Raw genomic sequence first — 27,413 nt, 5'->3', positions numbered from 1 at the left:
CAAAGACAAAAGCCTGGGGCTTTCCAAATCCCATGAGGTTCAACCCTGCTTCCTGCAGCTGGGTTCCAAAAGACTCCTTACAATCAGTCTCTCTTAATCTATTTGAGTGGATTTCTGTTCCTAACAAATTAATCTTTGACAGATATGAAATGATATAAAGAAAAAATTAACAAAAATGCCAAATATTAATCTCTTTAGTATAATTATGAGTGATGTTTTCTAGTGTTTCTAATTTTGTTTCTTGCCAAGTTTTCAACAATGAGCATATTATTACTCAATCAGGAAAAAAAAAAGCTTGAATAAATGAGGCAATTCGGGACTCAGGTAATTAAGTCTTTACCATATAATCAGGTAATTTCAGAGCTGGAAGTAACATAGAGTATATAACATCCAGGGGATTTCAAACCTTGTTCCAGAGGACAGTTGGTGTCACTGTCTTGATGCTAGGACACTTCAGGGGAAAAGAAAAGCTGAGCACACCTCCTGTAGTGAACATCTTTTGAGATCTCTTCCCAGCTCAAAAGACTCCCTTCCTTGTCCCCTTCTTTTAGGACAGGGTCCCCAAGGGAAATTTTATGCAACACTGACCACTCCTCCAACCACCCAGGTCTTCGGCTGACTGCAGAAGAGTAAGAATGTGCCCCACACCAGGCCTGAGTAATCTCCTCTAGTATTTGGAATGAAAGTGACATTCACTTTCTTCCTTGAAGTGGTTGAAAAGGGCAACTTCACCATAAGGATCACAAAGAGGAAATTCGTTTGAAGGGAAGTGTGAAGCATGAACAAATCCATAATACAAGAGCATAAACAAGAGGCTTCCCTGGTTCTGGGTTCCAGTCATTTTCTGAAGTCCCTCTATGTCTGTACCTTGGCTATCTTGAAATACATCTGTGGCCTTACAGCAAGTTCACCTCTTCTGTGAGCTATAGCTTAGTTTCTGTTGTCTTGCAATCAAATATATCCACACAGGTCCCGTTTCAACCAGATCAGCCACTGAGGTACCACATGTGATTTTCATTTATACAGGAAAAAAGTTCCCCTACTTAAAAAAAGTACTGATTCTAGTACTTCAACTTCGTTTTACTAGTAAGAAAACTTAGGTCCAAAGGCCTCATCTTCACAAAAGTTAGGGGTTCTCTCCACTGAAAATGAGAAAGATAATTTTAATGCTTCCCAAATACAGACTTCAATAGGTCTTAATGAGTCTCAGGCACTGTTTCAAATGCTTCATCAACATTAACTTACCTCTCACAACAATGCCATGATACAGATACTGTTATCCTGTCACAGAGGAGTGTGAGGCTCAGATGAGCTAAGTAGCAAAGATTCAAGCCAGGGCAGGCAGTCCAGCTCTGGAGTTCGAGCTCTTCATCAATATTTATTCTATCTCTTTAGTGGGGATTTAAGCTTAAATAAGTGGCATTGTTTATGCATTTGTTTAAAATTTGCAAATACTACTTTGTCATGGCAGAACAGACTTCTTTAAGTCTTTCTCAAGCCTAAGACTCAAGGATTGCCTTTCTATTAACACAGGTTGGTTGTAAGATATACTGTCCAAACTTACTTTTTACCTATTCCTTAATTAATTTCCCTTCTGAATCCCTATGGTTGTGTATTATAGGAAGTAGGTCTACAGCTACTATGTCATTTCTCCAACACAATTCTACACTCACCTTCTTGTCCCATTAAAACTCCTCCTGTCCATTTTTGGCCTAAATATGGCCATAATATAAAAGTGAAATGTATTTTCAACTATTTTGTTATATTAGTTATTAATATGCATTCCTTTTTCTTCATTTTAAAAGTGGCAAGGTCCAATATTCTACATTTCTCAGGAAAACAAAACAAAATTAAGTTGTTTGCCTTTTATTTAATGTGCTTATCTTTCTCTGGATCTTTTACTAGGAAATCTTCCCCACCCTCAACCTATACCTTCTAAAATCAGCAATTCTTAGTCTGAGGACAATGGAACAGAAGGTCCATAAATGACCCCTAGATAGTCCACAGAAGTATATTTATGAGTTTGTATTAGCATTTTCTTAATGGAGAAAGTTCATGGAGTTTATCACATTTTTAAAAGGTCCAGAATGTAAAAAAGTTAAGAACTACAGACCTAAAGAAAACTCTGTGCAGTAGCATATACTATGGTAAATGAAGTTCAAATTAAGTCCTTTGGTGATTTACACTTTTATAGCACCTTAATTAAGCTAAGCATTGTTTATTTGGTCAGAAAAATATACTCACATTATAAAGAATGCCCAAATGGTAAGAGTCCAAAAGGATCCCCCTTAGCTATTTAAAAATGCAATCAACTACAATAACCCAACCATACATATTCTGGTTAAATTGTATTTTGCTACACATGTAACTTCAGGCTAATATGTCAATGTAAACGATTGATGGCTTAAAAATCTCTTCCTCATACGTCTTTGGGAACTGCTGTTTCTACCTCAAGATAAAGTACTGTTCATGTATCCACTCATTCTATCAAGTATTTACTGAACATCACTAAGTGACAGGCACTGCATTTGGCCCTATCTGCTAGTGTGATTAATTCTTGGTTCTCCTCTAAATTGTAGTCTCAATCTACAAATATAAGATAGAGCATCTTTTTCATATCTTTATGCGCAGCAATCAGCATAATGCCTAGATCTTAATGGAAACTCAATGTGTATTATCTGTGTAATGATAAAACACAGAGAAGACAGACTGAATACACACTTAGCATTAAGAAACTCCCCCTGGCCAATTTTTGTAGTTAACCTATGCCGCAAAAGTCAGAATGAGATGGTTCATTAAAATCTATCACCACTATCAGAACAAAACAATCTTCTAAACATACATCCTTCTGATGTTTTTCTTGGACACACAAAGACAAGCAATCTCTTACGCTACAAAAGGGGCCCTAAATAATGTCAAGAATAGTTAAAGTTACAAGGCCTTTCAATAAGGCGTTATAAAATGGAAAACTTGACAGATTCACAAGCAAACGATTTTCTTTATGTTCATCTTGACATTAGCTTTCAGGCCGTTTCAGTTGCAGCATCAAGAAATAACAGAAATGAGGAACAAAAGGACAAGAAGAAAACCTCTGCTGACATAAGCATATCTGCTCAGGCTGAGTGGAATGCTCTGAGTTACTGCAAATGACCAAAACAATCTTAAAAAGTTGGTTGTGTGACGTTTGGCTATTATAGTTCACCATATGTCAGGGGCATTGTTTGCTTCTTGAAAATGTCCCAAGCACACTGCCTGCAGTCTTCTCCGCGTGCCGCTAACCATTCTAGTTATTCCCGTGACACCCAGTTAAAAAAAAAAAAGAAAGAAAGAAAAAGAAAGAAAGAAATTAAGAAAGGAAAAAAAAGAAAACACGACCATTAACAAGTATTTAGGAGGGGCCTAGAGAGAACTTTTCACCCCTAGCCACAGCCCACGATCCTCCCACAGGAACTGCCTCTGGACCGCAGCCTCGCGGCGAACGGGTGGTCGGCCACGCCCGGATGCGCAGAGGCCGGGGTCCAGGCCGGCCGGCCCGCGGGCCGCACGCTGTGCTGGGGCCGCGTTGGCGCGGGGACTGGGACGGGGCGCGGGGACAAGGTGTGGCCGGGCCTCACCTCCACGGCTTGGCCCAGCTCCAGATCGAAGCCCACCACACACACGCAGTGCAGCCAGGCTGAAAAGCCGTCCCAGCGCAGCAGGCCCCGGCCGCGGCCGTCGTCCTCTTCATCGTCCTCCGGGGTGGCTCCCGCCGCCACCACGGCCGGCGCCTCGCTCTTTTCGTCCGCTGCCACCGCCTGGTCCAACGGCCCGCGGGAGCCGGGCCCCGAGCCTGCCAGGCCCCGCAAAGCCATCCGCCTCCCCCCTGCTGTTCGCGCCGCCTCCACCGCGGACCGCGCCGCAGAGCGCGCTCGGCTCCGCGCAGGCGCAGCCGCCGCTGCCGCAGCCGCGGGAGAAGGACTCGGCCGGGGCGGGGCCGCAGCCCACGTGACCCTGGGAGCCCGGCTCAGCGCGGGGCCCGGGTACTACTGCGCAGACGTGAGGATGTCGCGAGGGCACGTGACTGGGATTGTGAAGCCGGCCCTGGCCGCCTGTCTTAAATCTCTTCAGGATTGAAACAGTGGATCCTGGAACTCTCCTTCGCAGTCCAACGACCAAGGAATGAATTATTCTTGGAATGACACTTCGTAAATATAAGGTATTATTAAATTGTTAAAACATAATGTAACAGTGGTTAATATTTATTGAACACTCACTCTGTGCCATATTATGTGCCAAGCAAGTACTTTAGAAATATTACTTCACTGACTCTTAATATCATGGCTAGTAAGACATCATTATTTATTTATTTTTAGATAAGCTGGGGTTCTGAGAAGTTACATGACGAGTCAAACAAGTATTAAAACTCTGATGTCAGCTTACAGGTCTCCCGGGCAGTCGACTGACTGAGAGATCTGTGCCTTCATTCAGTTGTTCCCTCTCCAACAAGCTCCCTCCTACCTTTCTTGGCTTCGTTGCCTGTGATTGACTCAACACTTACCCAACATATCCAGACCTTCCTGGATCACCAGTGTAGCCTCCTCAACAACCTGTGGCTCACTTCCTCTTAAAGTCTCAGGGAGCTTTCTGTTCTCGGAGATCAGCATTGGCTAGGCACCCAGGAAGCACCGGGTCTATTGAATTGTTACTGATTATTAGTCCAGCATGATACTGCTGACTAGGATTTATTCAGCAGCTACTATGCTGAATGTAAACTGCACAGTGAAAGTAAATGAGAAACACACAATAATATCCCAGTAGAAAAGTGGGTAAAAGAGCGGATAATAATTCACAGTAAATGTATTTTTTTAAACAGAATAGTATTCATGCTTTTACACATATTATCTTAGCTAATTCTCCCAACAACCCAAAAGATAGGTCCTATTATTATTCTGATTTTACAGGTAAGGACCAGAGGCTCCATAGGTGACAATGATGTCACAGCCAGTAGGTGGCAAAACAAAGATTTAACCCAGCTCTCTCTCACTGAACCCGAGCTCCTAAGCATTTTTCTGCACTGCTCAGTCAGATCTCCATTTGACAAGCATTGTTCTGTCCACAGCCATAAGATTTGTATTTGGAGTAAGTGTTAGCATCTGTTTTCAAGGGGAGGGTCAAATATTCTCAGACATCAGTAGTGATGTTTGCTAGAGACTTTTTTTTGGATATAAGATGAACTTAAGACAGTGTCAAAGTTAAAGGGTAACTCTTTGGCCAAAGCCAATCTGCCCTCCTTCTTCAGAGAATCAACTGTAGTTAAGGGAGAAAAACTATATTCTGTATTTAAGTAAGTCTAAACCGTCAGTTAGGAAAGAACAGTTACCTTTAGTATTAAAGCCACAATGAGAAAGAGCACTAGAACTAGAAGTCAGAAGTTTTGGACTCTAGCACCAGCTCCACCCATGATCATGGTAGACAAGCTGTTTCAAGTCTGTTTCTGCATTGGCAAGACCAGAATGATCATTCTTGGCCTACTTACATCACTTGTTGTCCGAAAGAGCCAAGCTGTCACAATACACGTATTTTACTAGATGCTACCTCATAACTAATGATTAATGATTTTAAACACCAGTTGTTCCACAGGGCTGCCTCTTTGGCATGTGGACAGACTGCCATTCCCTGAAATGCTCCTTTATAATTTTGGATTAAGAGTATTCTTGTCAAAATGCAGTATCCTGAAAAGTATTAAGAGGACCGTAAGTTTGATGAAGAAGAAAGCAGACCAAGGCTTTAAAGAATCTTAAAAGTGAAAAGAAAAAGATCATTCAATCTGCTTTGGAAAAAAAAACACACACACACTACTATTCAAATCTTTATACACAAAATCCACAACCACCAGGGAAAATAGAAGGTTCCTATGATTTTTTCCTTCCACCTTCATCACTTTTTTTTACTTCTTTTTAAATTTTTAAATTTTTCTCCAACTTTTTATTATTTTTAAATTATAGTCAGTTCACAGTGTTGTGCTAGTTTCTAATGTATAGCATAGTGATTCAGTTATACATATATATATTCCTTTTCATATTCCTTTTCATTATAGGTTATTACATGATATTGAATATAGTTCCCTGTGCTGTACAGTAGGACCTTGTTGTTTATCCACCCTCATAATTTGATATTTGATGTTAATGTCAATTTTCACATAGTTTCTGTGGGTAATACTTGTATGGGATCTGACAGAAAAGGTGCTAGGACTTCATTCCTTCTTAAAATTCTGTCATTTAGAGCCTTTGAATCTGAAAGGAGATCTTGGATCAGTTTGGCTTTACAAACCTTCAATCCTATTCATGAATCTTTTGATGCTCGGTTAGCCAGTCACCATTCCATCATCCCTTATTAAGGTAAAGTCACTAACTTACAAAGCTGCTATTTTCTGGGTGTTCGTAAGGGCTAGAAAATTCTTCCTTTTATGGAGACAAGAGCAGCTACTCTGTAATGTACACTCTAACTTGGACTAAGTTGTGCTTGCTGAGATTACATAGAAGAGTCCAACTCTTCTACATGATAGCCCTGTGAATGTTTGAAAGTGATTATCCCACATCCTTATGCGTCTAGTTTCCAGGGTAAACTACCCCAGTTTCTTCCAACTGTTCCTCAAAGGCTGTAGTTTCTAGGCTATTCATGATCCTGTTGCCCAACTTGGGTATACTCCAGCTTGTCAACATCACTCTTAAAATGCAGTGTGCAAGAGGAAACACCATCCTCCAGGTGTGATCTGACCACTGCAGAATGTACTCTGGGACTATTACCTTACTTGTCCCAACTCCCAGCCTTCTATTAATGCTGGTTCAGATCACATTTGCTAGTTTTGGCAGCCAGGTCACATCACTGGCTCAGGTTGCATTTACTGTCAACTAAAGCCCTGGGTCTTTTTTCATGTGAAGAGCCCTTAAGTCAGAGTAGGCTGCTATAGCCAAGAGCATGACTGGATTCATGGCTCTGCTGCTCTTCTAATATTACTGACAACACTGAAAGCAGAATTAAAAACATTCCAAACTTCCCTCTTCACCCCTAACCAAACTCCTGGCATTTTAGCAATTTTCATCGTTTAAAAAAAGAAGAAGAAGAAGGAGAATGAAAGAAAGAAAGAAAGAAAAAAAAAGGGTGAGCTTTAGATAATGGTATGAATTGCAATGCCAAGTTCTCTGAACTTAGTTTTATCAAAAGGACCTGAAGGGAATCCAAATGCCCTCAATATCCACCTACTTGGACAGCCAGAGGACTTCCATCTTGCTCCTGAGATAATGCTGCTGCCGCTGCTGTGGCATAAGTACACTTGTGGTATCAAGGAAATAGAGAAAAATGCAGAGACTCAAGTGCCAATGTGTTATCAATAGAGAGCTGGGTTTACTGCCACATGTCTCTGAGACAAAATGCTCAAATGCAGATTTTGAAGGGAGAATCCAGGCAAAGAATGCAAAATATACTGTTAGATGCTTCCTAAATAGTACTTGTGAAAGCTTAAAAAAAAATTAAAGGTGAAGAACTTTGGTTGTTAGATTTGGATTCCTAATAGCTATACAGTGCCTGGCATGTGACAGCCACTCAGTAAATATTTACTGAATGAATGGAAACACTAAAAAAAAATCTTTAATTACTCTTCTATTTTACAAAAATTTCCTTTCATGGTCAGTTGTATGAATACATGAGAAGTTAACATAAAAATGTTTCTTAAATGTAGTTCACTCTTAGCTGATGAAAAGTAAACACAGAAACACCTCACTTTATTTGAAGGTTACTTTGCCAACTGTCCGACCCAGTTAGTACCAGGAAGCAGGTTTAAAAGGCCCACTACCAATCAAAATGCAAAACAGAAAAGGTAACCAATGAAATTCATGCTCTTTAATCAGACAGACGTGACGCCTTCATTCATAAATTATTTTGTCTAAATTTATACATAATTCTAATAGGTGTGCTTGTCTGGTTTCCTAGACTAAGCAGTGAATAAGAATGAAGAAGTTGCTTGAGGCTGGGCATGAAGAGAGCAGAAAACAAAAGCCTACAGAATGGAAAAGGAAAAAAAAAAAGAAATCACAAAACAAAAAAGTTCAGAAAGATACACTATTAACAGTGGTTGCCCCATCGGGAATAGAAACGCTGGGAAGGAGAAGTGCTGGTGAACAGAAATAAGGAGCTTTGCTTTTTATTTTACACAATTCTTTAATGTTCTAGTTATTTAGAGAGGGCATGTATTGCTTTCATGACTAAACATTAAGAGATAATAAGAGTATAATAGGGTTGCTTACGATAGTGAAAAACTGGAAACTACCTGAATGTCCAACAAGAGGGGAGTGACTGAAAAATGTCATATACCCATTCAATAGACTATTATGCAGTCATTAAAAAATCAATAGAAGAATATATTATAGCAGAAAGTATGTAAGAGAAGTGTGTAAGTAGAAAAAGGTAAGTCACAAAACAAAATGTAATGAATGATCCTGCTTATATAGACTATATACAAAAAAAAAAAGACACTGGGGTTGATTAAAAACACCTTGACACAGGAGAAATTTTTTTGCTTGGAATTAAACATTTGTTTTATTTCATCTGTGTAGTATCTATGTAATAAAAAGCTTTCTTTCTTTATATATACATATACATATGTATGTATATATGAGCTAAGAAAATAGCTGAAACAGAAGGGAAAGGAATTAAATTACAATTTTTTCACTAATATCTTTGTGGCAGCAATTACTATGCCATTCTTTATTGTGGCCCACTGTATGCCATCACATTCATATATGATGGTTAATTTTGTGTATCAACTTCACTGGGCCATGTAGTGTCCAGATATTTGGTTAAATATTATTCTGAGTGTGTTTATGAGGATGATTCTAGATGAGGTTAACATTTGAATTGGTAGACTTGAGTAAAGCAGATTGCTCTCCCCAATGTAGGTGGGCCTCATCCAGTCCACTGGAGGCCTGAATAGAACAAGAAAGGCTGAAGAAAGGAGAATTCACTCCCTGCCTGACTGTCTGCCAGCTGGGACATCAGTCTTCTCTTGCCTTAGGTAGGACTCAGACACCAACTAGAACTTATACCATCACTTCTTCTCATTCTCAGGCCTTTGGACTCAGACAGAAGCTACACCTAAGCCAGAAAGAGAAAGAAAAATACCATATGAGATCGCTCATATGTGGAATCTAAAAAACAAAAACAAAAACAAACAAACAAACAAAAACAAAGCGTAAATAAAGGACAGAAATAGACTCACAGACAGAGAATACAGACTTGTGGTTACCAGGGGGGTGGAGGGTGGGAAGGGATAGACTGGGATTTCAAAATTGTAGAATAGACTACACTGTATAGCACAGGGAAATATACACAAAATGTTACGATAACTCACAGAGAAAAAAATGTGACAATGAGTGTGTATATGTCCATGAATAACTGAAAAATTGTGCTGAACACTGGAATTTGACACAACATTGTAAAATGATTATAAATCAATAAAAAATGTTAAAAAAAAAAAAAAAAGAAGCTATACCATTGGCTCTCCTGGGTCTCCAGCTTGCTGCTGCAGATTATGGGATTTCCCAGCCTACATAACCACATAAGCCAATTCCATGTAATAAGTATCTCTCTTCTCTCTCTCTTACTCTCTCTCCTTCTCCCTCTGTATATGTATCTCCATCCTATTGGTTCTTTTTCTCTGGAGGCTAATTCATACAGATTTTAGTACTGAGAGTAGGGTGCTACTGTAACAAATACCTAAAAATACTGAAGTGGCTTTGAATTGAACAGTGAGTTGAGGCTGGAAGAGTCTTGAGGTGCATACTAGAAATATGGCCATTAAGGGCAATGATTCTGGTGAGGACTCACGAAGAGAAGGGGAGAGCTGGAGGAAAAGCATCCATTTTTTTTAGAGAATATGTAAATAATCATCAAAAGAATGTTGGTAGAAATATAGGTAATTAAGTCTATTCTGGTGAGATCTCAGACAGAAATGAGGAACATGTTATTGGACAGTGGAGAAAAACTGATCCTTGTCATAAAGTAGAAAAAGAACCTGACTGAACTATATATTCTAGTGTTTTGTGAAAGGTAAAACTTGCAAGCTATGAAGCTAGAGAGTTAACTGAGGTGACTTCTGAACAAAGTGATGAAGGAGCAGTTCGGTTCCTCCTGACAGCTTACCATTAGATACAAAAGAGAGAAGTGAATCAAAGAAGGAATTGTTAAGCAAAATGAACTAGAACTTTAAAATCTGGAAAATTCTCACCCTATTCATACTGCAAAAAAATGAGAAAGATTTTTCTTAAGGGAACACTAAGGGTGTGGCCAAACAACAATTTGATTAGGAGATTAGTATGGGTGTGAACCACAGACCTAATCAGCCACCCCAGCACAAAAGGAAGGGAGGCTGTCAGACTTCTTAGACCTTACAGAACTGGATCATGGAGCTAGACAGCTGCAAATGTGTGCTATTCTTCAAGACAAAGGAAGAATGACCACAAAGGTCATTCGGAGATCATCAGGGCTGCCTCCTCATTTTCACGGGTTGGAGTGGCTGTCACTTCCAATTCAGCAGCAGTCACCTGGAACCTTGGAAGTGGGACCCCTCAGAACTTGACCCCCACCTGGCATAGCTGCAGAGGTAGGACCACCACCCCAGTGGGTCCGGAAAGTAGAGCTTCGAACCAAAGAGGATTGTTCTCAATCCTCAAGATCTAACATTGTTTACCTTATGAGGTTTTGGAATTACCTGGGATCTGATACCCTTTTCTTCCTTCCAGTCTGTCCCTTTTGTAATGGTAAAGTCTGTACTGTGCCTGTCCCACCATTGTATTCTGGAGGCACATAACTTCTATGGTTTCATAGGTTCACAGCTGGAGAGGAATTTTGCCTCAGGATGAATCATACCTTGTGTTTCACCCATATCTGATTTAGATGAAGTTTAGATGAGATTTTGAACTTTAGACTTTACAGTGGCTGCTAGAATTAGTTAAGACTTTTGTGGCCATTAGGATTCTTTTTTAATCTTGCTTTTTTTAGAATTTTATTGAATTATAGTCAGTTTACAGTGTTGTGTCAAGGGGCCATTAGGATTGAATGAATGTATTTTGCATGCAAGAGGGACATAAAATTTGGGGGTCTGGGGGTGGAATATTATGGACTGAATGTTTGTGTCCTCTCAAAATTCATATGCTGAAGCTCTGACCCCCAATGTGATGGTATTTGGAACTGCGAGATAATTAGGTTTAATGAGGTCATGAGGGTGGGGCCCCATGATATGATTAGTGTCCTTATAAGAAGAGACGAGAGCTCTGTCTCTCTCTGTCATGAAGACACAAGAAGAAGGGGGCCATCTTCAAGCCAGGAATTTGGTTCTTCTGGAACCCAATAAGCCAGCACCAAAACTAGGAAGTTTATCTATCTATTGTTTAAGCCAACCAGTCTACAGTATTTTGTTAGAGCAGGCCCAACTGACTAAGACAGCCCCCCAGTATCCATTATCCCTCTTTTCCTTAGTAATGCAGCCTGGTTTAATTTGGGGTGGCACTGAGTCCAATTAAAAGACTATGTGTTTCTCAGTCTCCATAGATGATATATGTGACCATGTGATGAATAAGATGTATGCAAAAGTGTTGATTAGAGCATCTGGTTATACTCTTTAAAAAGCACACGGAAAAAAAAAATATAGCAAGCAGTTCTTGCCCCTTTGTACTCCTCTGCTTCCTCCTACTGCCAGCCTGGACGTGAAGCCCCAAATTCCAGCAGCCATTTTGGGACCATGAGGAAAATATCACGAGGCTTCACATCCATAAGGCACCAAACCAATGCCAGCAACAACTTGCCTCTGAACTTCTTAAAAATGAACCCTTATCTGTTTAAGCCACTGTAGTTAGATCTGTCACTTGCAGCCAAATGTAATGCATAACTGACATGAGTCAGCTTTTGCATTAAAGCTTTTGCAATGTATAGAGCTACATCAGAAAGGTTTAGAAGTTAGATGCTAGAAACAAGTTTGTATTTAGAGTTGACTTCTCAGTTAATTAGTTTTATATAAAAACAGTATTAAAAATAGTTTGTTTTACAGAACTAAGATTGGTTTTTTGTTGTGAATTCCCACTGCTCTTACTTGCCCATCACCCATTGTACCTTATTCTGCTTAAGAGTCCCCAGTTTCCCAAAAGGGAGCAACTTCATATCATCCTCAGTCCATGAGGCTCAGGAGGAGGTAAATACTACCCCTGGACTCCAGTGTGGGCGCATAACCCAATCCTAGCCAATCAGTGTATTCCATATACCTAGAGCAATGATGAACACAGGCGCATCCCTCTGCCTAACTCAATCAGACAATGCAACTCAACTCTGCGAGTCATTAGAACTATTCTGAAAGAGGCACTATCCTAACACTAGGATGACTGAGAGTATATCATGTAAGCTTGGAGCTGTTAGCAGCCTTATCACTATAAATGAAGAGCTGGTCCCAGAATGGAGTCAACAGAAAAAAAATCAAGTAGTGGAAAGAAAAAGACTAAAGTCTTAATGAGATCACTTGGCTCTGGATTCACCCAAGCCTGTACTTTTCAGATGCATGAGTCAAATAAATTTCCCTTTTTGGTTGGACTAGTTTGAGCTAGATCTTCAGACATTTACAACTATGGGAGTCATGACTAACATAGTTACACATGATAAATAATCCTGATTCATTACGTTAGCCTTTTGTCACATCAGGTGCTCGTAGGAAATCTTCCCTGGGAGTTTATTTACCAAAAAAGCAGTATAATAGAATACTGACTAACATAGTGCATTGCTTCTGGGTTTTTATATTATATAATAATACACAAATTATTTTTAATTGGACAAAATAGGGGGAAATGTCATTACTATAGTATAACCATTATCACCTAGCTAAAGGATATTTATCTTAGCAAAAAATGAAACATTTGTCATTGAAAAATAATCTTCAAAACAAACAAACAAAAAAAGATGGTTCAACACATTCTCCCTTCTTTCAAATATATAACTTCTAAAAGTTACAGTGTTAAACTGTGAGGGATAGCAAACTGAATATGATATGTTTTCTAGGATCATACAATTTAGTAGAGCAGACAAAACATGAATGAATGCTAATAACAGTTATGCACCGTTTTTAAAAAATAAATTAGAGAATAATAAGAAAAATATCTAAGGGAAGTTAAAAAAAAAAAGCTATTGTGTCATATTACTAGAGCTGTTAGTTCTTAGAGATCCAGGAATTTTTTCAACACATGGTTCAGGAAATTGTAGCTGAGAGAGCCAGTGACTTAGCTCCCATAGCAAGGCAGTGGCAAAATTCTGCTGGAAGCCAGACCTCCTTAGGCACAGTCCAACATTCTTTCTTACTACCCCACCCTACCTCTGTTAGGAGGAAAGCAAAATACCAGGAAGTTTCTCAAACTATAATTTTTCTTCTGCACAACGTGAACTGGAGAGAAAACCTAAAGACCATGCTAAAATAAACTTGAAGAGGGTAGGTGTAGCTCAGTGGTAGGGTGCATGCTTAGCGGGTACAAGGTCCCAGGTTCAATCCCCAGTACCTCCATTTAAAAAAAAATCTTAATTAAACTCATAGGCTCAATTCTCTTTTATCGTTTACAGAGACAGTGCAGCAAGGCTCTGCCTCAGTCTGAGAGTTTGCCTTCGATTTTCTGTCATGATGTTTCTCATTGACTTTTCTTTTTTTAATAGTCTAACCTTGAATGTATAGCAGCCCTGCCTGACAAAATCCCAAACAGCTTGTTTTGAACATGTTTGTTCTCTTCTGTGTTCTGGGCAAGCTAATGGAGTCTGATAGCCCAAACTGAAAGAGTTACCTAAGTTAAATTTAATCCAGGAAGTCTTCTTTGGCTAATTTCCCAGCTAGGCTGTGCCAGCCTGCACAAAAGACTAGGACACTGCAAATTCCAATTCCAGTATGTGTAAAAGTTTTGTCTAAGGAAAATAAAAGAAATATAATGACTCCAAACTAAGACCACTGTTACTACATACCTTATTTTGAAGAATTTGCAAAGACCAGTTCTTATTTAAAATAATTGCTCTGAAATATGTCTTTTTGCAATGTTGCTAAGATGACAGCCACTGCAAATAATTTGAGTAAGTGAATATAAAATTTGGTTTCAAAGAAGTCAGAGGACTCACACACCCTGATTGCAAACCTTACCTCAAAGCTATAGTTGTCAAAATCATGTAATACTAGTATAAAGACAATCATATACACCAATGGAGTGGAATAGAGAGCTCAGAAATAACCCATTGTATATAGAATCAAATGATTTTCAACAAGGGTCCCAAAGCCATTCAATGGGAAAGGACAGTCTTTTCAACAAATGGTGCTGGAAAAACTGGATATCCATATGCCAAAGAATGAAGTTGGACCCTTACCTTACACCATATACAAAAATAACTCAAAATGGATCAAAGACCTAAACCTAAGAACTAAACCTATAAAGCTCTTAGAAGAAAACATAGGCAAAACTTCATGACATTGGAGTTGGCAATGATGTCTTCAATATAACAGCAAAAGCACAGGCAACAAAAGAAAAAACAGGTAAATTGGGCTTCATCAAAATTTAAAAATTTGTGTCAAAGGATACCATCAACAGAGTGAAAAAGCAGCCTATGAAATGGGAGAAAAGATTTGCAAATCATTAATCTGATAAGGGATTAATATCCAGAATATACAAAGAACTCCTACAACTTGAACAGGAAAAAACAACCCAATTAATAAATGGGCAAAGGACTTAAATAGACATTACTGCAAAGAAGATACACAGGGAGGAAGGGAGATAGCTCAGTGGTAGAGTGCATGGTCTTGGGTTCAATCCCCATACCTCCATTAAAAAAAAAAAAGAAGATATATGGATGGCCAATAAACACAATTTCACTAATCATTAAGGAAAAACAAATTCACAGTGAGAAACCACTTCACACCCATTAGTGTGGCTATTACCAAAAACAAACAAACAAAACCCAGAAAACATGGAGAAATTAGGATCCTTGTACATTGCCAGTGGAGTGTAAAATGATGCAGTCACTCACAGTGAAAACAATATAGAAATTCCTCAAGAAAATTAAACATAGAATTACCACATAACACAGTAGTTAGACTCATAGAGACAGAGAGTAGACTCGTGGTTGCCAGCAGTTGGGAGGAAAGAATAGGAAGTTATTTTTTTATGGATAGAGTCTCAATCTGAGATGATGAAAAAAATTCTAGAGATGGATAGCAGTGATGATTGAACAACAACGTGGTTGGACTTAATGATGCTGAACTGTATAAATAACATGGTTAAAAGTGGTGAATTTTATGTTATGTATGTTTTACCACAATGAAAGAAATTCTGACTTCAGGCACATACCTGCATTCCAAATAATTTTCAGGAGTCAGGGTTGCTGATTTTTAGGTTTGTTTATTGTCAAACATTAATATGTACTTTAGAATTTCATTCATTCATTTTTGAATGTGTGCTTTGAAGTTCCATCCATAAATATTCATTGATAACTTGCTGAAGTTATAAATATGAGCAAAACGGACATTGCTGTAGCCATTAGCAGAGTTTACATTTTATTGGGGGAAACAGGTAAAAAGAAAGTATACAAGCAGATAACTAAAATAATGATGAATTATGTGTGAAGAAGTAAACACTGTGATAAGCTAGAGATTAATGGGAATGGGGAAGACCTACTTTAGATGGATCTGATAGATCGTGCATTAGTCTGGTTTTTGTCCCAAGTTACTGGTATACAGCCCCTAAAATCCTTGGAATCTCTGGAGTGATAAGAGGGTCTTTTGTATGCTAATGAGATGACTAGTGGCTGGGGGCTCCTAGATGGCTTCAGGACGGGGACTGACTGCCAGAAAGACCAAGGCATAATTAGAGGCTTGGAATTTTCAACCCCCCTGGGAGGGGTGAGAGGCTGGGGACTGAGTTAATCACCAGTGGTTTAATCCGTCATGTCTACATAGTGAAACCTCCATAAAAATCCCTGAATGATGGGATTTGGAAAGCTTCTGGGTTGGTTAACGCAGGTAGGCGCTGGGAGAGACGATGGAAACTCTGCAGTCCTTCTCCCATACCTCGCCTGTGCATCTCTTCCATTTGGCTGTTCCTGAGTTGTATCTTTAAAACTAGTAGTGGTAAGTAAAGTGTTTCCCTGAGTTCTGTGAGCTGTTCTAGCAAATTATCAAATCTGAGGAGGGACTTGTGGGAATTCCTGATTGGTCAGTTGGTCACAAGTACCTGGGACTTGTGACTGGTATCTGAAGTGGGGGCAGTTTTGTGCAACTGCACCCTTTAACTTGTGGGGTCTGAGGCTAACTCCAGGTATACAGTGTTAGAATTGAATTGTTGAAAACACACTTGGTATCTGGAGAGCTGGAGGATTGGTTAGTGTGAGGAGAAAATCCACATATTCAGTGTTAGAAGTATCATGAGTAAAAACAGTTCAGAGGCTGCCATAACAAAATACCACAGACCAGGTGGCTTAAACAACAGAAATGTATTTTCTAACAGCTCTGGAGGCCAGATGTCCATGATCAAGGTGCCATCAGGGTTTGTTTCTGGTGAGACCTCTCTTCCTGGCTTGCAGATGGCTGCCTTTTTGCTGTGTCTTCACATGGCCTTACCTTAGTGTGTACAAGAAGAGAGAGAGGGATGTCTGGTGTCTCCTCCTCCTCTTATAAGTACACAAGTCCTACCAGATTAGGGCCCCACACTTATACCTCATTCAACTTCCCTAAAGGCCCTGTCTCCAAATACAGTCATATTAGAGTTAGGGCTTCAACTATGAATTTGAGGAGGGACACAATTCAGTCTATAGCCCGTGGGTGATCAGAGAAGGCCTTGCAGAGGAGGTGACATTTCCACTGAGACCTAAAGGCTATAGAGGAGCTTGTTATGGGATGAGCCAGAGGATTCTCACTATACAAAGAAAACACATGTGCAGAGGTACAGTGTACGTTAATTATACTATTTGATAATATTGAGTTATGATGCAGAAGAAAAGAAAAAACATGGGATAAATGAAACTCATAAGATGTGTTAAGCGTAGATAAGTAGTTAGTGGATAGAGCATGAGTGTGTTAAATGTAAACAGAAAGGAATTAAAGGACAAAGAGTAATTTTCGAGAGGCACTAAATATACATATGGCACTTAGGCACTAAATAAATATTCATGACAAATTAAATATACACGAGATATTTAATTTCTAGGGTACACTAAATATACATGAGCACTTAATATTTATGAGGTCTTAATCCAGCCACTCATTAGTAATAACTCTTCTGGTCCATCTGTCCTCTGCCCAAAACATGAAAACTCATAGCTGTTCAGCAGGGTAACTGGCAAGCTACAGCTATTGTCCCAATGTACTCGTCCCTGTGCCTTTCTGGTAGAGCCAGTGGGTATCATTGGCCCAGGGCACCTTCTCTCTGTGGACCCACTTGCTGGAACCTCAGCTCTGTCCATCAGTAGAGAAGGCTGATGCAGCAGACAAATGTAGGACATACGGCATTACATGAGCTAGGATTTAAGTAGTGTGACCCTTCCACCTTTCTTGCACCCTTTCCTAACAGTGTGTTAACTTGCCCTGTCCCTTTCCCCTGGCTTTGCACTGTGTGTTTTAAGTTAATTTAATAAACTATGTGATTCAAGCATTTTATTTATTTTTTTTAAACTTTTTTTATTGAGTTATAGTCATTTTACAATGTTGTGTCAAATTCCAGTGTAGAGCACAATTTTTCAGTTTTACATGAACAAACATATATTCATTGTCACATTTTTTTTTTTGCTGTGAGTTACCACAAGATCTTGTATATATTTCCCTGTGCTATACACTATAATCTTGTTTATCTATTCTACATATGCCTGTCAGTATCTACAAATTTTCAACTCTCAGTCTATTCCTTCCCACCCCCACCCCCAAGCATTTTAATTCGATCTGTAATTTCCCATACAATAAAAAGCCTTAAAATGAGAGGAGTTCAATGTGTTCTGGAGCTACACTGTCTAAAATGGCAACTCCTAGCTACATGTGGCTATTTACATTTAAATTAATTAAAACTGAATAAAATTTAAAAATTCATTTTCTCAGTTGCACTAGCCATACTTCAGGTGCTCAATAGCTGAGTTTGGTTGATGGACACCAACAGATGACTGGACAGTGCAGAAGAACATTTCCATTATCAGGGGAAGTTCTATTGGGCAGTGATATTTTAGAAACTTAGAGGAGGCCAGTGTGGCTGGAGAGTGAGGCTGAGGAGAGTGGCAAGAGATGAGTTTGGAGGGAAGGAGTTGATGATATCATACAGGGACTTATAGGGTGGAGGGTACAGCTCAGTGATAGAGCACATGCCTAGAATGCATGAGGTCCTGGGTTCAGTCCCCAGTACCTCCATTAAATAAATAAACCAATTACCTCCCCTCAACATCATGCAGGGACTTATAGACTATGGTAAAGAGTTTGGATTTTAGTCCAGGTACAATACACATAATTTAGCTTATATTTTTAAGAAGATTCCTTCTGGTTATTGACAGGAGAATGGGTTAGAAATGTGCGGAAATGAGTTAACATAGCAGCCCTGACTACTATCCTTTGAAAGTCTGGCTTACAAGATTGGTCCTTGGTGAGTGTCTGGATTTTGGACGGATTTCTACCACTCAATTGGTAAGAGTGACTCACTTTGTCTAAACTGTTTGTATAAGCAATGTGCTTTATGCTCAACACCTGCTTTCCTTTGAGGAAATTGAAATTTTGATACCTCCTAGGTAGAATATGTCTATGTGATTTGTAGCCCCCCACCGAAAAAAAAAGAAAAAAGAAAAATCCGTAGGTGCTGAGTTTTAAATAAGCTTCCACGGGTGGCAACATTTTACATGTGTTGTCACAATTTATTGCCAGGGTAATGAAGCACATTCTGTGCAACTCCAGTTGGAAAAGACACTTTGAAGCTTGGGTCTGGTTCCCCGCTGGACTTTGCCTCATGTATCTTTTCCTTTTGCTGATTTTTCTTTGAATCTTTTTTCTATAATAAATCATAGCCATGAGTATAACTATATGTATTCTGAATCCTGTTAAGTCTTACTAGCAAATCATTGAACAGGGGTCTTGGGGACTCCTGACACAGAGGAGGAGATAACAATGAAGTGGAAAAACCACTATAAGAAGCAATTTCAGTCATTCATCAAGGTGAGAGATAATAATGACTTGGACTAGAATATTGGCAATGAAGATGGAAAGAAACAGACAAATAAAAAATTTCAAAATATTATCTTCATTGCAGAAATACAGCCTTAGAAAGGGAATCCTTACCTGATGTGGTGATGGGAAATTTGGCTCTTTCTTCCCAAATCTCCTCAATTCCCCACTCCTTTTTGTGTTTAACTTTGGTTCAAGTTAGTACGTATGTGCTGCCTGTAGTGTTCAAAGGCTGAAACCAGCTATATGTAATACATCCATCTTCTTATTGTTCATATCTAACAAAACCTGTATGTATTTCCCCTAAAATAGCTTTCATTCCTTTTTTTCTTAAAATAATATTTTAATGCAAATTACCAAAACCATGTGATTTTCATATTCCTGGCATCTGGGCTGGAACATCTCTGGGGAAGCTTTTGCTATTTGTTTCTTCTGAGTAGTCGATGGTGTATATGACAGATGTTCTGGTAGCAAGTCAGCATAAGGGTTTATTTCCACTCACTTCTGGTGCCTTGATATTATTTAAAAAAACCTGTTTACTTAGCTCTTGCTGTGTTTTGTTTGTTTTACTTTTTAATTGAACTATAGTTGATTTATAATGCTGTGTTAGTTTCTGGTGTACAGCATAGTGATTCAATTAAACACACATATATTTTTTCATATTCTTTCTCATTATAGGTTATTACAATTAACTTTCATTTCTGTCTCTTCTATCTCTTCTTCACCATTGCTGGTCCCAATATTGTACCTCTTGAATTTTATATTAATGCATCAATTTAGGAAGTCAGTCTTCCTGATATCAGGTTCTTCCACCTATAACCATGCTCAACATGATCTAATCTTTCTTAATTACCAGTACCTTCCTATTCCCATTACATTAAATCCCCTTACCTCACTTTTGTGGCTCACCCATAACCTAGCCCCACCCTAGCCTCACCCTAGCCCCATCCAGATCCACCCTAACATTTGTCCTCTTCTTCCCTGGGCTCCACTCATCCAGTGTCCTCATTCTTACTCCAAGGCTTTTAGTCATGCACTTTCTCCCTTTTCTGTCTTCTTATCTTTTTCTTATATATACACATATATATACACACACATATATACATATATATTTTAATTGAAGTATAGTCAGTTTACAATGTTGTGTCAATTTCTGGTGTACAGCACAATACTTCAGTCATGTAGGAACATACATATATTCATTTTCATATTCTTTTTAACCATAAGTTACTACAAGATATTGAATGTAGTTCTCAGTGCTATACAGTATATACTTGTTGCTTATCAGATTTTTTGACAATCCTCCTGTATTTCAAAACAAGAGACCCTCTGCCAGAGTTCAGTAGGTGTTCTGTGCCATTCAGTGGGTTTGTAGATGTAATTCTTGGTGTATTTGTGGGAGAAGGTGAGCTGTGAGTCTCTATACTCCGCCATCTTGGCTCTCACCTTCTCATCTCTTTTTGACTTATTCAAGCTCCATTTTATTCATAAAGCCTTCCCTAACTGGCTCTGCCCTGACTGTACTCCTTAGTCCCTCCTAACCAAAACATAAGTACCATATAATTTAGAATGTATGTATATATCATTTAGAACTCTTTTGGTTGCAAGTGACAGAAAATTCACACAAGTGAGTTTACTACACAATAAAGCGAAATTTTGTGATTGATTAACTTAAAACGTCAGTGTATATCTTCCCTTATTGGGGCTGTATCCAAAGCCTCCAACAGTGTCACCAGGATTTGGTTGCTCTCCATTTCTGGCTTCTGCCTTCCATTCAGTTGATTTTATTCTTGAGCTCTTATCTATATGATTCTCCCCTCCTTTCCCAAAACACCTCAAATCTTCAATGTCACATCCTCCCAGGTTCAAGTCCAATGGAAAAATAGAGAGCATTTCTTCCTGGAAATTTTTAAGCAACTCTTGAAATTCACTCCTATCTTGAATTGGTCATACCCATAACTAGAACCAACACTGTGATAAGTAGAATTCTGTGTGCTGGTTGGTTAGATATGAGTCACATGCTCTACTCTCAGAACTGGGAGCAGAGCCCTGTCTGAATCTAGTGGACTCTGAATGCAGTAAGGAGAATTCCTAGAGGAAAACTGAGTTAGGGCTGATGAAGGGACATTGGGAGGCAAAAAACAACCTGTGACCCACCATAATCCATGTAACTTTATCAGCTGCTTCATAGCATTCAGGAATTTCAACCATCTTTATTTTTCTAATTCAAATTAAATTTGGCACTGGCTTCACCTGCCTGGCTAATGTTAATGACCAATTTCAGGTGCCCCTCACCCCTTGAAGCATAAATAAATCCCGGAAATTATGGAATCCAGAAAAACTGAACCGAGTGCTTGCTGTAATAGCTTGGAGAAGTTCACTGCCCTGTTTTCCATTTGAATCTGAGCAGCTCTACTCTCAGAGGACAGCTACTCTCTAGACCACGGAGATTTTTACTGTAGATCCTGAGACTAAATTTGCTTAGTGGTGAGAGCCCAGGCATCCATTCTCACCTTCTTCAGTGGTTTTGCATCTCCCAGGACAGAACTGTACGGGATCAAGTCTCCTGTTACTATTAGTCATATACTTACACACTCTTTTACAGTAATTGCTGCAGTTTTACATGGGTAAGATTTTTCTCCCAAGCTAAACTATTGGTTTTATAATTTATACTTTTGTAGGTCTTGCCTCACTTTGCTGGCCGTTAAGAATACAATAAATACTGTTGATAGGTACAAAAAGGAGAATACACAGTTTCTGCCTAAGGGAATTTACAACTGGCCAAGGACGTACCACAAATCAAGGAAGAGTAATAGGACTGGAAATGATGAAAGGAAGTACTATAGAGGCTCTAAAAGGATAAGATTAGATCTTACTGAGGGTTCAGAAGAAGGATACATAAAGATAGACTCACTAAAGAATGCCCTTGAAGTTTTGAACCCCTTTGAGAGAGAAAAAAGACTTTTGTTTTGATTTCCTAATTGTTTGAAAGAAGGATTTTAAAAGCTAAAACAGTACTGTTGGGAATGGATGCAAAAGTCTGGAATACATTGTATTCTCTCTCTTGATCCCTCTTCATTAAGATTCAGACTTTGTTTCAATTTTATTTGCCAGAGGTATCATTTTATTACTTTAACATTTAATATCTGTTAATGTGGATTCAAACTGTGTAATTTAATTTCATAATAGTTACACAACTAGTGCTGCCATTCTTTTACCCATTCTGCTCAAGTTTCAAGTCAGTGGTAAAAGCCCTTTGACGTAGGCTGGAGCAGTAAAGAAGTAGACCAGCAAGCTACAGGCACCAAGTGTCTGTTTCAGCGCTCGTCCTGGACCCCCAACTCTCAGACTATAGAGAATGGTATAATAAAGTCATGTTTAGCTATATAATATCAAAAACTGGTGAACAATGTATCTATCATTCCCCCCTTCCTCTTCCCAGATACATTTCCAATAGGATTGACAATGAAACTAGCTGTCCTGATGTAAGACATTGGTGAAAAGAAACACACTGACTTAAAAAAAGCATCAGACATAGGAAAAACATTCTCTTCTATTACATAAGAAAATACTAAGAAGCAGAGAAAGAAACATTAAAGTATTTGATAGAAACACTTATTTTTCATTTTTATATTAGCAGCTGATAAAGAATAAAAAAATGAAATTCTAGAATGCTATTTACATTGTTTTGAAAAAGAGGTACCAGAACAGCATTTGTATGAGATTCTTGCAGAAACAGGATCATAACTCAATTACTTTATTTCAAATAATCCAGTGCAGGACTAGATGAGGGAGTGGGGTCAAGGCTGGAAAGAGGATTTTAATATTAAGAAGGGGGAGCTGTTAAAGTCAGAAGCTGCCTTTGTTTCTGCAGCCAGCAGTTCTCCAAAGGTTCTTTAATTGTTAGTAGGTATCAGATGTTAATTTAAAAACTGGCTTGCAGTGCCTTTCCCCTTAAGAGTCAATTTTAGTAGATGTAAGATGGAGAATCTGCCTTTTGAACAAACTGTCTAGATGATTCAGATGCAGGTGATCTTACCAATATCGATTTTTCTCACACATTTTAGTGCAGGTCCCACCTGCATACAGGGTATATCCGACATGTAAGCGCCTGCTCCAATCAGTTCTATGCTGGAATACCCTTTTTCTAATGTATTCTTCAAAGACTACTATGAATATAATAATGATGATACAACAACAATCTATATTCACATAGTCCTCACTTTTCAGAAGGCACTACGCTATCAAAATGAATCCTCGCTCCAGCTCTGAAAGATAATGATTATTATGATTGTCCATTTATTTATTCAGCAAATATTTAGTGGGCCTCTAATGTGTGCTAGGAACTACTCCAGCACTGAAAAACTAAATAGACAGGTCCCTTCCTTTAAAAGGCTGATATTCCCATTTTAAGAGATAAATAATAAATAAGTAAACATACTATATGTCGGTGATAAATGCTGTGGAGAAAAACGAAGCTGGGTGTGTGAATACTAAGAAAGGTAATTGAGCAAATGCCTGGTTGGAGAGAACTGTTATTCTTGAGGATAGAGGCAAAGGAAATAGCTAATGCAAAAGGTGTGCTTGACATGTTTTGGCAAGAGGAGTGTGAATGAAGAAGAGGATGGTTGGAATTGAGGTCGGAGAAGTGGAGCAGATGGCACTAAATCATATAGGAAATCTTTCTTTCTAGGTTAGTCTAAGAATTTTGCTTTTTCCTCAAAGTTAGATGCAAAGCTATCATCCTTTTTAAAAGACTCATGGGCTATTGCATTGAAAATTGATCACAGGGGAACAAGGGCAGAATCAAGACTTATTAGAAGGCTGCTGCAAAGATCCAGGTGAGACATGAAGGTGGGTTGGCCCAAGGTAAAAGCAGGGGAGGTGGAGAGAAGTGGTCAGATTCTGGATCTGTTTTGCAGGTTCAGGAGGCAGAATGTGAGTGGGAGTGAGAGAATGAGAGGAGCTAAAGACAAATGTTTTCTGGTCTTTACAGCTGGCTGCATGGAGTTACTATTTGTTGTTATCTTATAGATAAAGAATTCGAAGTTTCAGGAGGTTAAGTAACTCCTCCAAAGTCAGCTGTCTAGTGATCTTTTATAGGTTTGTATGGAAAGATTGAGTGGTAGTTCCCCTTTCCCCCATCTCCTTAAGAAAATAGCCTTCACTAATATAAAGACAGCATTGAGGCTAAGGATGGGTGGTGGAATTTTAGGATTTCCAAGTATCTCCCTCTCTCAGAGATCCAGAAAAGAACAGACTCAGGTTTGGATGGCTGCAGGATGCCTGAGAGATAAGTCACTAAGCACTGAGACTCCGAAAGCAGCTGTAGAGGTGCTGGGTGGCTGCTTTCCTGCTGAGAGTAGAGAAGACCAAGACCAGGACCTCTGGAGAGGGCTGTCTGTGGCCAGACAAAGGAGGATCAACAGCATAACCCCAATCCAGTTTCCTAGGACCTCTCAAACCCTAGAGGTCTTGTTTAGTTCACTGCAGTGGGGGAAAAAATCCCAGAAATAATTCTCATCCACCTTGATGAGTTGGGGCTCTGAGCTGTGTTTTATATGAATGAATGAATACATGAATAAACAAAGACACGTGACAAGGATGTTTACCATGGCATTGCTAATTGAATGAAAGCCTTGGGAACGACCCAAATGTTCAACTATGTGGGAATAGTTGATTAAATTGTGGTATTGTATAGTGTAATACTATGTGTCTCTTTAAAATGCTGGAACAGATCTATATTGATGTGGAAGGTGTCTGCAACATGTTGCAAAATGAAAGGATCAGTTTACAGAAAGCTATGTAGATTATGATTCTGTGTAAGTCATACCATGTGCATACATACACAAATATATGTATGAGGAGATGGTTGGAACCAAGTTCGCAAAATTTTAACAATACTTATTAGTGGCTGATGAGGTTTATGTAATTTAGTTTACTTCCTGCTTTTTTGGATTAACTGTATTTTAAAAAAATGAGTCTGTCTCAATTATATAGTCAATAAAGGGAGAGGTTTTATTTTCTTTTGTTCACAAAAAGCAGGAAGGGGAAAAAAGGAGGACATAGAAGATCATGAAACTGATACAAATTTTAGAAAATAGGTGAAGTAAACAGAAGCAAAATTTAATTCAAAATAAATTAAAACAATGATATAGGAATCGGGCATAGATCATAAAATGTTATGATAAAAAGTAGTTCTAAAAAGGAAACTTTGGGGGAGAGAAATAATATTTTTTAAGACTTTTCCCGTTCCTTCAATTTCTATATCTAATTAGTCACCAGATTCTGCTGATGGTTGAATCCCCAGCAAAACTGGAAGATACTAAAAAATAGTCTTCAAGTTATCCTCACTACCTATACCAAGCTCTAACTTCGTTTCTCCAACTCTATCCCAGTTTCTTGCTGTAAATCTGATATCTAAGTGGCTTTGCTATCAGTGAAAGACAAATCTAAAACCCTAAACTGTATTTCAATTTCATTTCACCTATGGAATTACTTACATTTAAATAAGAGATGCTTGCATGAAAAAGCCTTCAGAACTTAAGTGTCCATCTTCAGCCTGACCTCGTTGCCTCTTGGGTTCCATGCCTGACCAGTGTTTCTGGTTGCCCACTGTACATGTTTACCTGGATGCCCTACACACCACTCAAACTCACCCCTTCAAAACTTGCTCCTCTTCCTGAATCCCACATCCTCCCTTTCTCTCATCCCTCACATTCTGAAAATTATACCTCCTAAAGCCCTCTGAATCCATTTCCACTTCTCTCTTCACACTGGTAAGGCCTTAATTCAGGCTCTAATCATTTCTCATTTGGACTTGCAGTTGCTTCTAAATGGTCTTTCTGCCTCCAATCCATCTTACATTAGCCATCATTCTAAAATGTACAATTGATCATGTCACTTGCCTGCTTAAAAAATCTTCAGTGGCCCCTCATTGCCTTTGCGATAAAGAAACAAATACATGAACATAGCATATAAGGTCCTTTGTGAGCTGGTTCCTGTCTACTTACTCCTCTAATCTCTCTCTATCTCATTCTTTAAACATACCGCACCCCAGTCATGCTGAACTAATTGCTGTTTTTTCAAACAAGCCATGCCTTCTTACTTTTGGCCCTAGAGTCAACCTGAAATGATTCCCCTTTCTCCACTTTATCTCCACCTAAAGCTCCTACTCATCTTTGAAGACTTAGCTCATGTCCCTTTTTTTCTGAAGACTTTGCTGACCTACTTAGGCAGAGTTTCACATAGACATTTATTCTATAGAATATTTTATATTTTATAAATGTTTTACTTATTGATGAATAACAAATTATCCCAAGACTTAGTGGCTTAACACCATAATAAACATTTATTTTCTCTTATAGTGTCTATGGGCTGGGAATATGGGAGCCACTTGCCTGGAAAGTTCTGGCTAAGGTTTTCTCCTGAGGCTCAGTCAATGTCAGCTGGGGCTGCAGTCATTTGAAAGCTTGAATGGCATTGGTAGATCCATCTTCAATGGCTTACTCACGTGGCTGGCAAGTTGGTGCTGGATGTTGGTAGAGGCCTCAGTTCCTCCCCTTGTGGGCCTCTCCACAGAGTTGCTTAAGAGCCTTCATGAGATGACTGCTGGCCTACCCCAAAGCAACCAATCCAAGAGACCAAAGCAGACATTGCAAGTCCTTTACCACCTGTCCTTGGAAGTCACCCACTATAACCTCTGCCATACACTGTTATTTACATAGACTAGCCCTGATCTGTTGTGGAGGACTACATAAAGACACGAATACAGAAAAGCAAGGATCATTGGGAACCATCTTGGACACTGGCTATGGCATACAGAGTAACAAATATAGTACATCACATCTCACCAGGCAGTGACTACAAATAAGATCATACTTACTTTTAGTGTTCAAATTATGATGGCATTAGCCCTCATAGCCTATTTCCTGGAAAAAGCAACCTCCTCCTCTTTCATATTTCTTATGTAGCTCTTGTGTTCTCAGAAACAGTTCCTCCTGTACTTCTGCCCCAACTTTCTGGACCTGCTGTGGCCTTACTGTCTCTCACCCTTATGAGACCACTGGGTACACTGTCTTGCACAGATGGCTGTCACCATTGTTTCTACCAACAACATTGCGAAGTTCTTGATATTTTTCCAAGAAAGTAGAACAAGCTCAAGAGCACAACTGAGGTCAGGCTGGGA

At 39.0% G+C, this 27,413-nt stretch overlaps 1 protein-coding gene and 1 long non-coding RNA gene across 3 annotated transcripts in view; one reads left to right on the top strand and one right to left on the bottom strand.

Moving 5' to 3' along the window:
- Window positions 1-3,910, bottom strand: part of DENND6A (DENN domain containing 6A) — a 45,331-nt gene extending 41,421 nt beyond the window's left edge. For both annotated transcript variants that reach the window (XM_031470588.2, XM_031470589.2), the window contains exon 1: window positions 3,615-3,910. In XM_031470588.2, coding sequence (XP_031326448.1) covers window positions 3,615-3,851 — 237 coding nt within the window. In that variant the 5' untranslated portion in view covers window positions 3,852-3,910. The remainder of the gene's footprint in view (window positions 1-3,614) is intronic.
- A 73-nt stretch (window positions 3,911-3,983) lies between these two features.
- Window positions 3,984-27,413, top strand: part of LOC116158251 (uncharacterized) — a 35,507-nt gene continuing 12,077 nt past the window's right edge. The window contains exons 1-3 of the long non-coding RNA XR_004142486.2: window positions 3,984-4,195; window positions 8,934-9,049; window positions 18,565-18,694. This is a non-coding gene — a long non-coding RNA (uncharacterized LOC116158251). The remainder of the gene's footprint in view (window positions 4,196-8,933; window positions 9,050-18,564; window positions 18,695-27,413) is intronic.

This window comes from Camelus dromedarius, chromosome 17 (assembly GCF_036321535.1).
Source record: "Camelus dromedarius isolate mCamDro1 chromosome 17, mCamDro1.pat, whole genome shotgun sequence".
Lineage (NCBI taxonomy): Eukaryota > Metazoa > Chordata > Mammalia > Artiodactyla > Camelidae > Camelus > Camelus dromedarius.
Note: the sequence above shows the minus strand (reverse complement) of the source record. Positions and strands in the feature narration are given on the sequence as shown.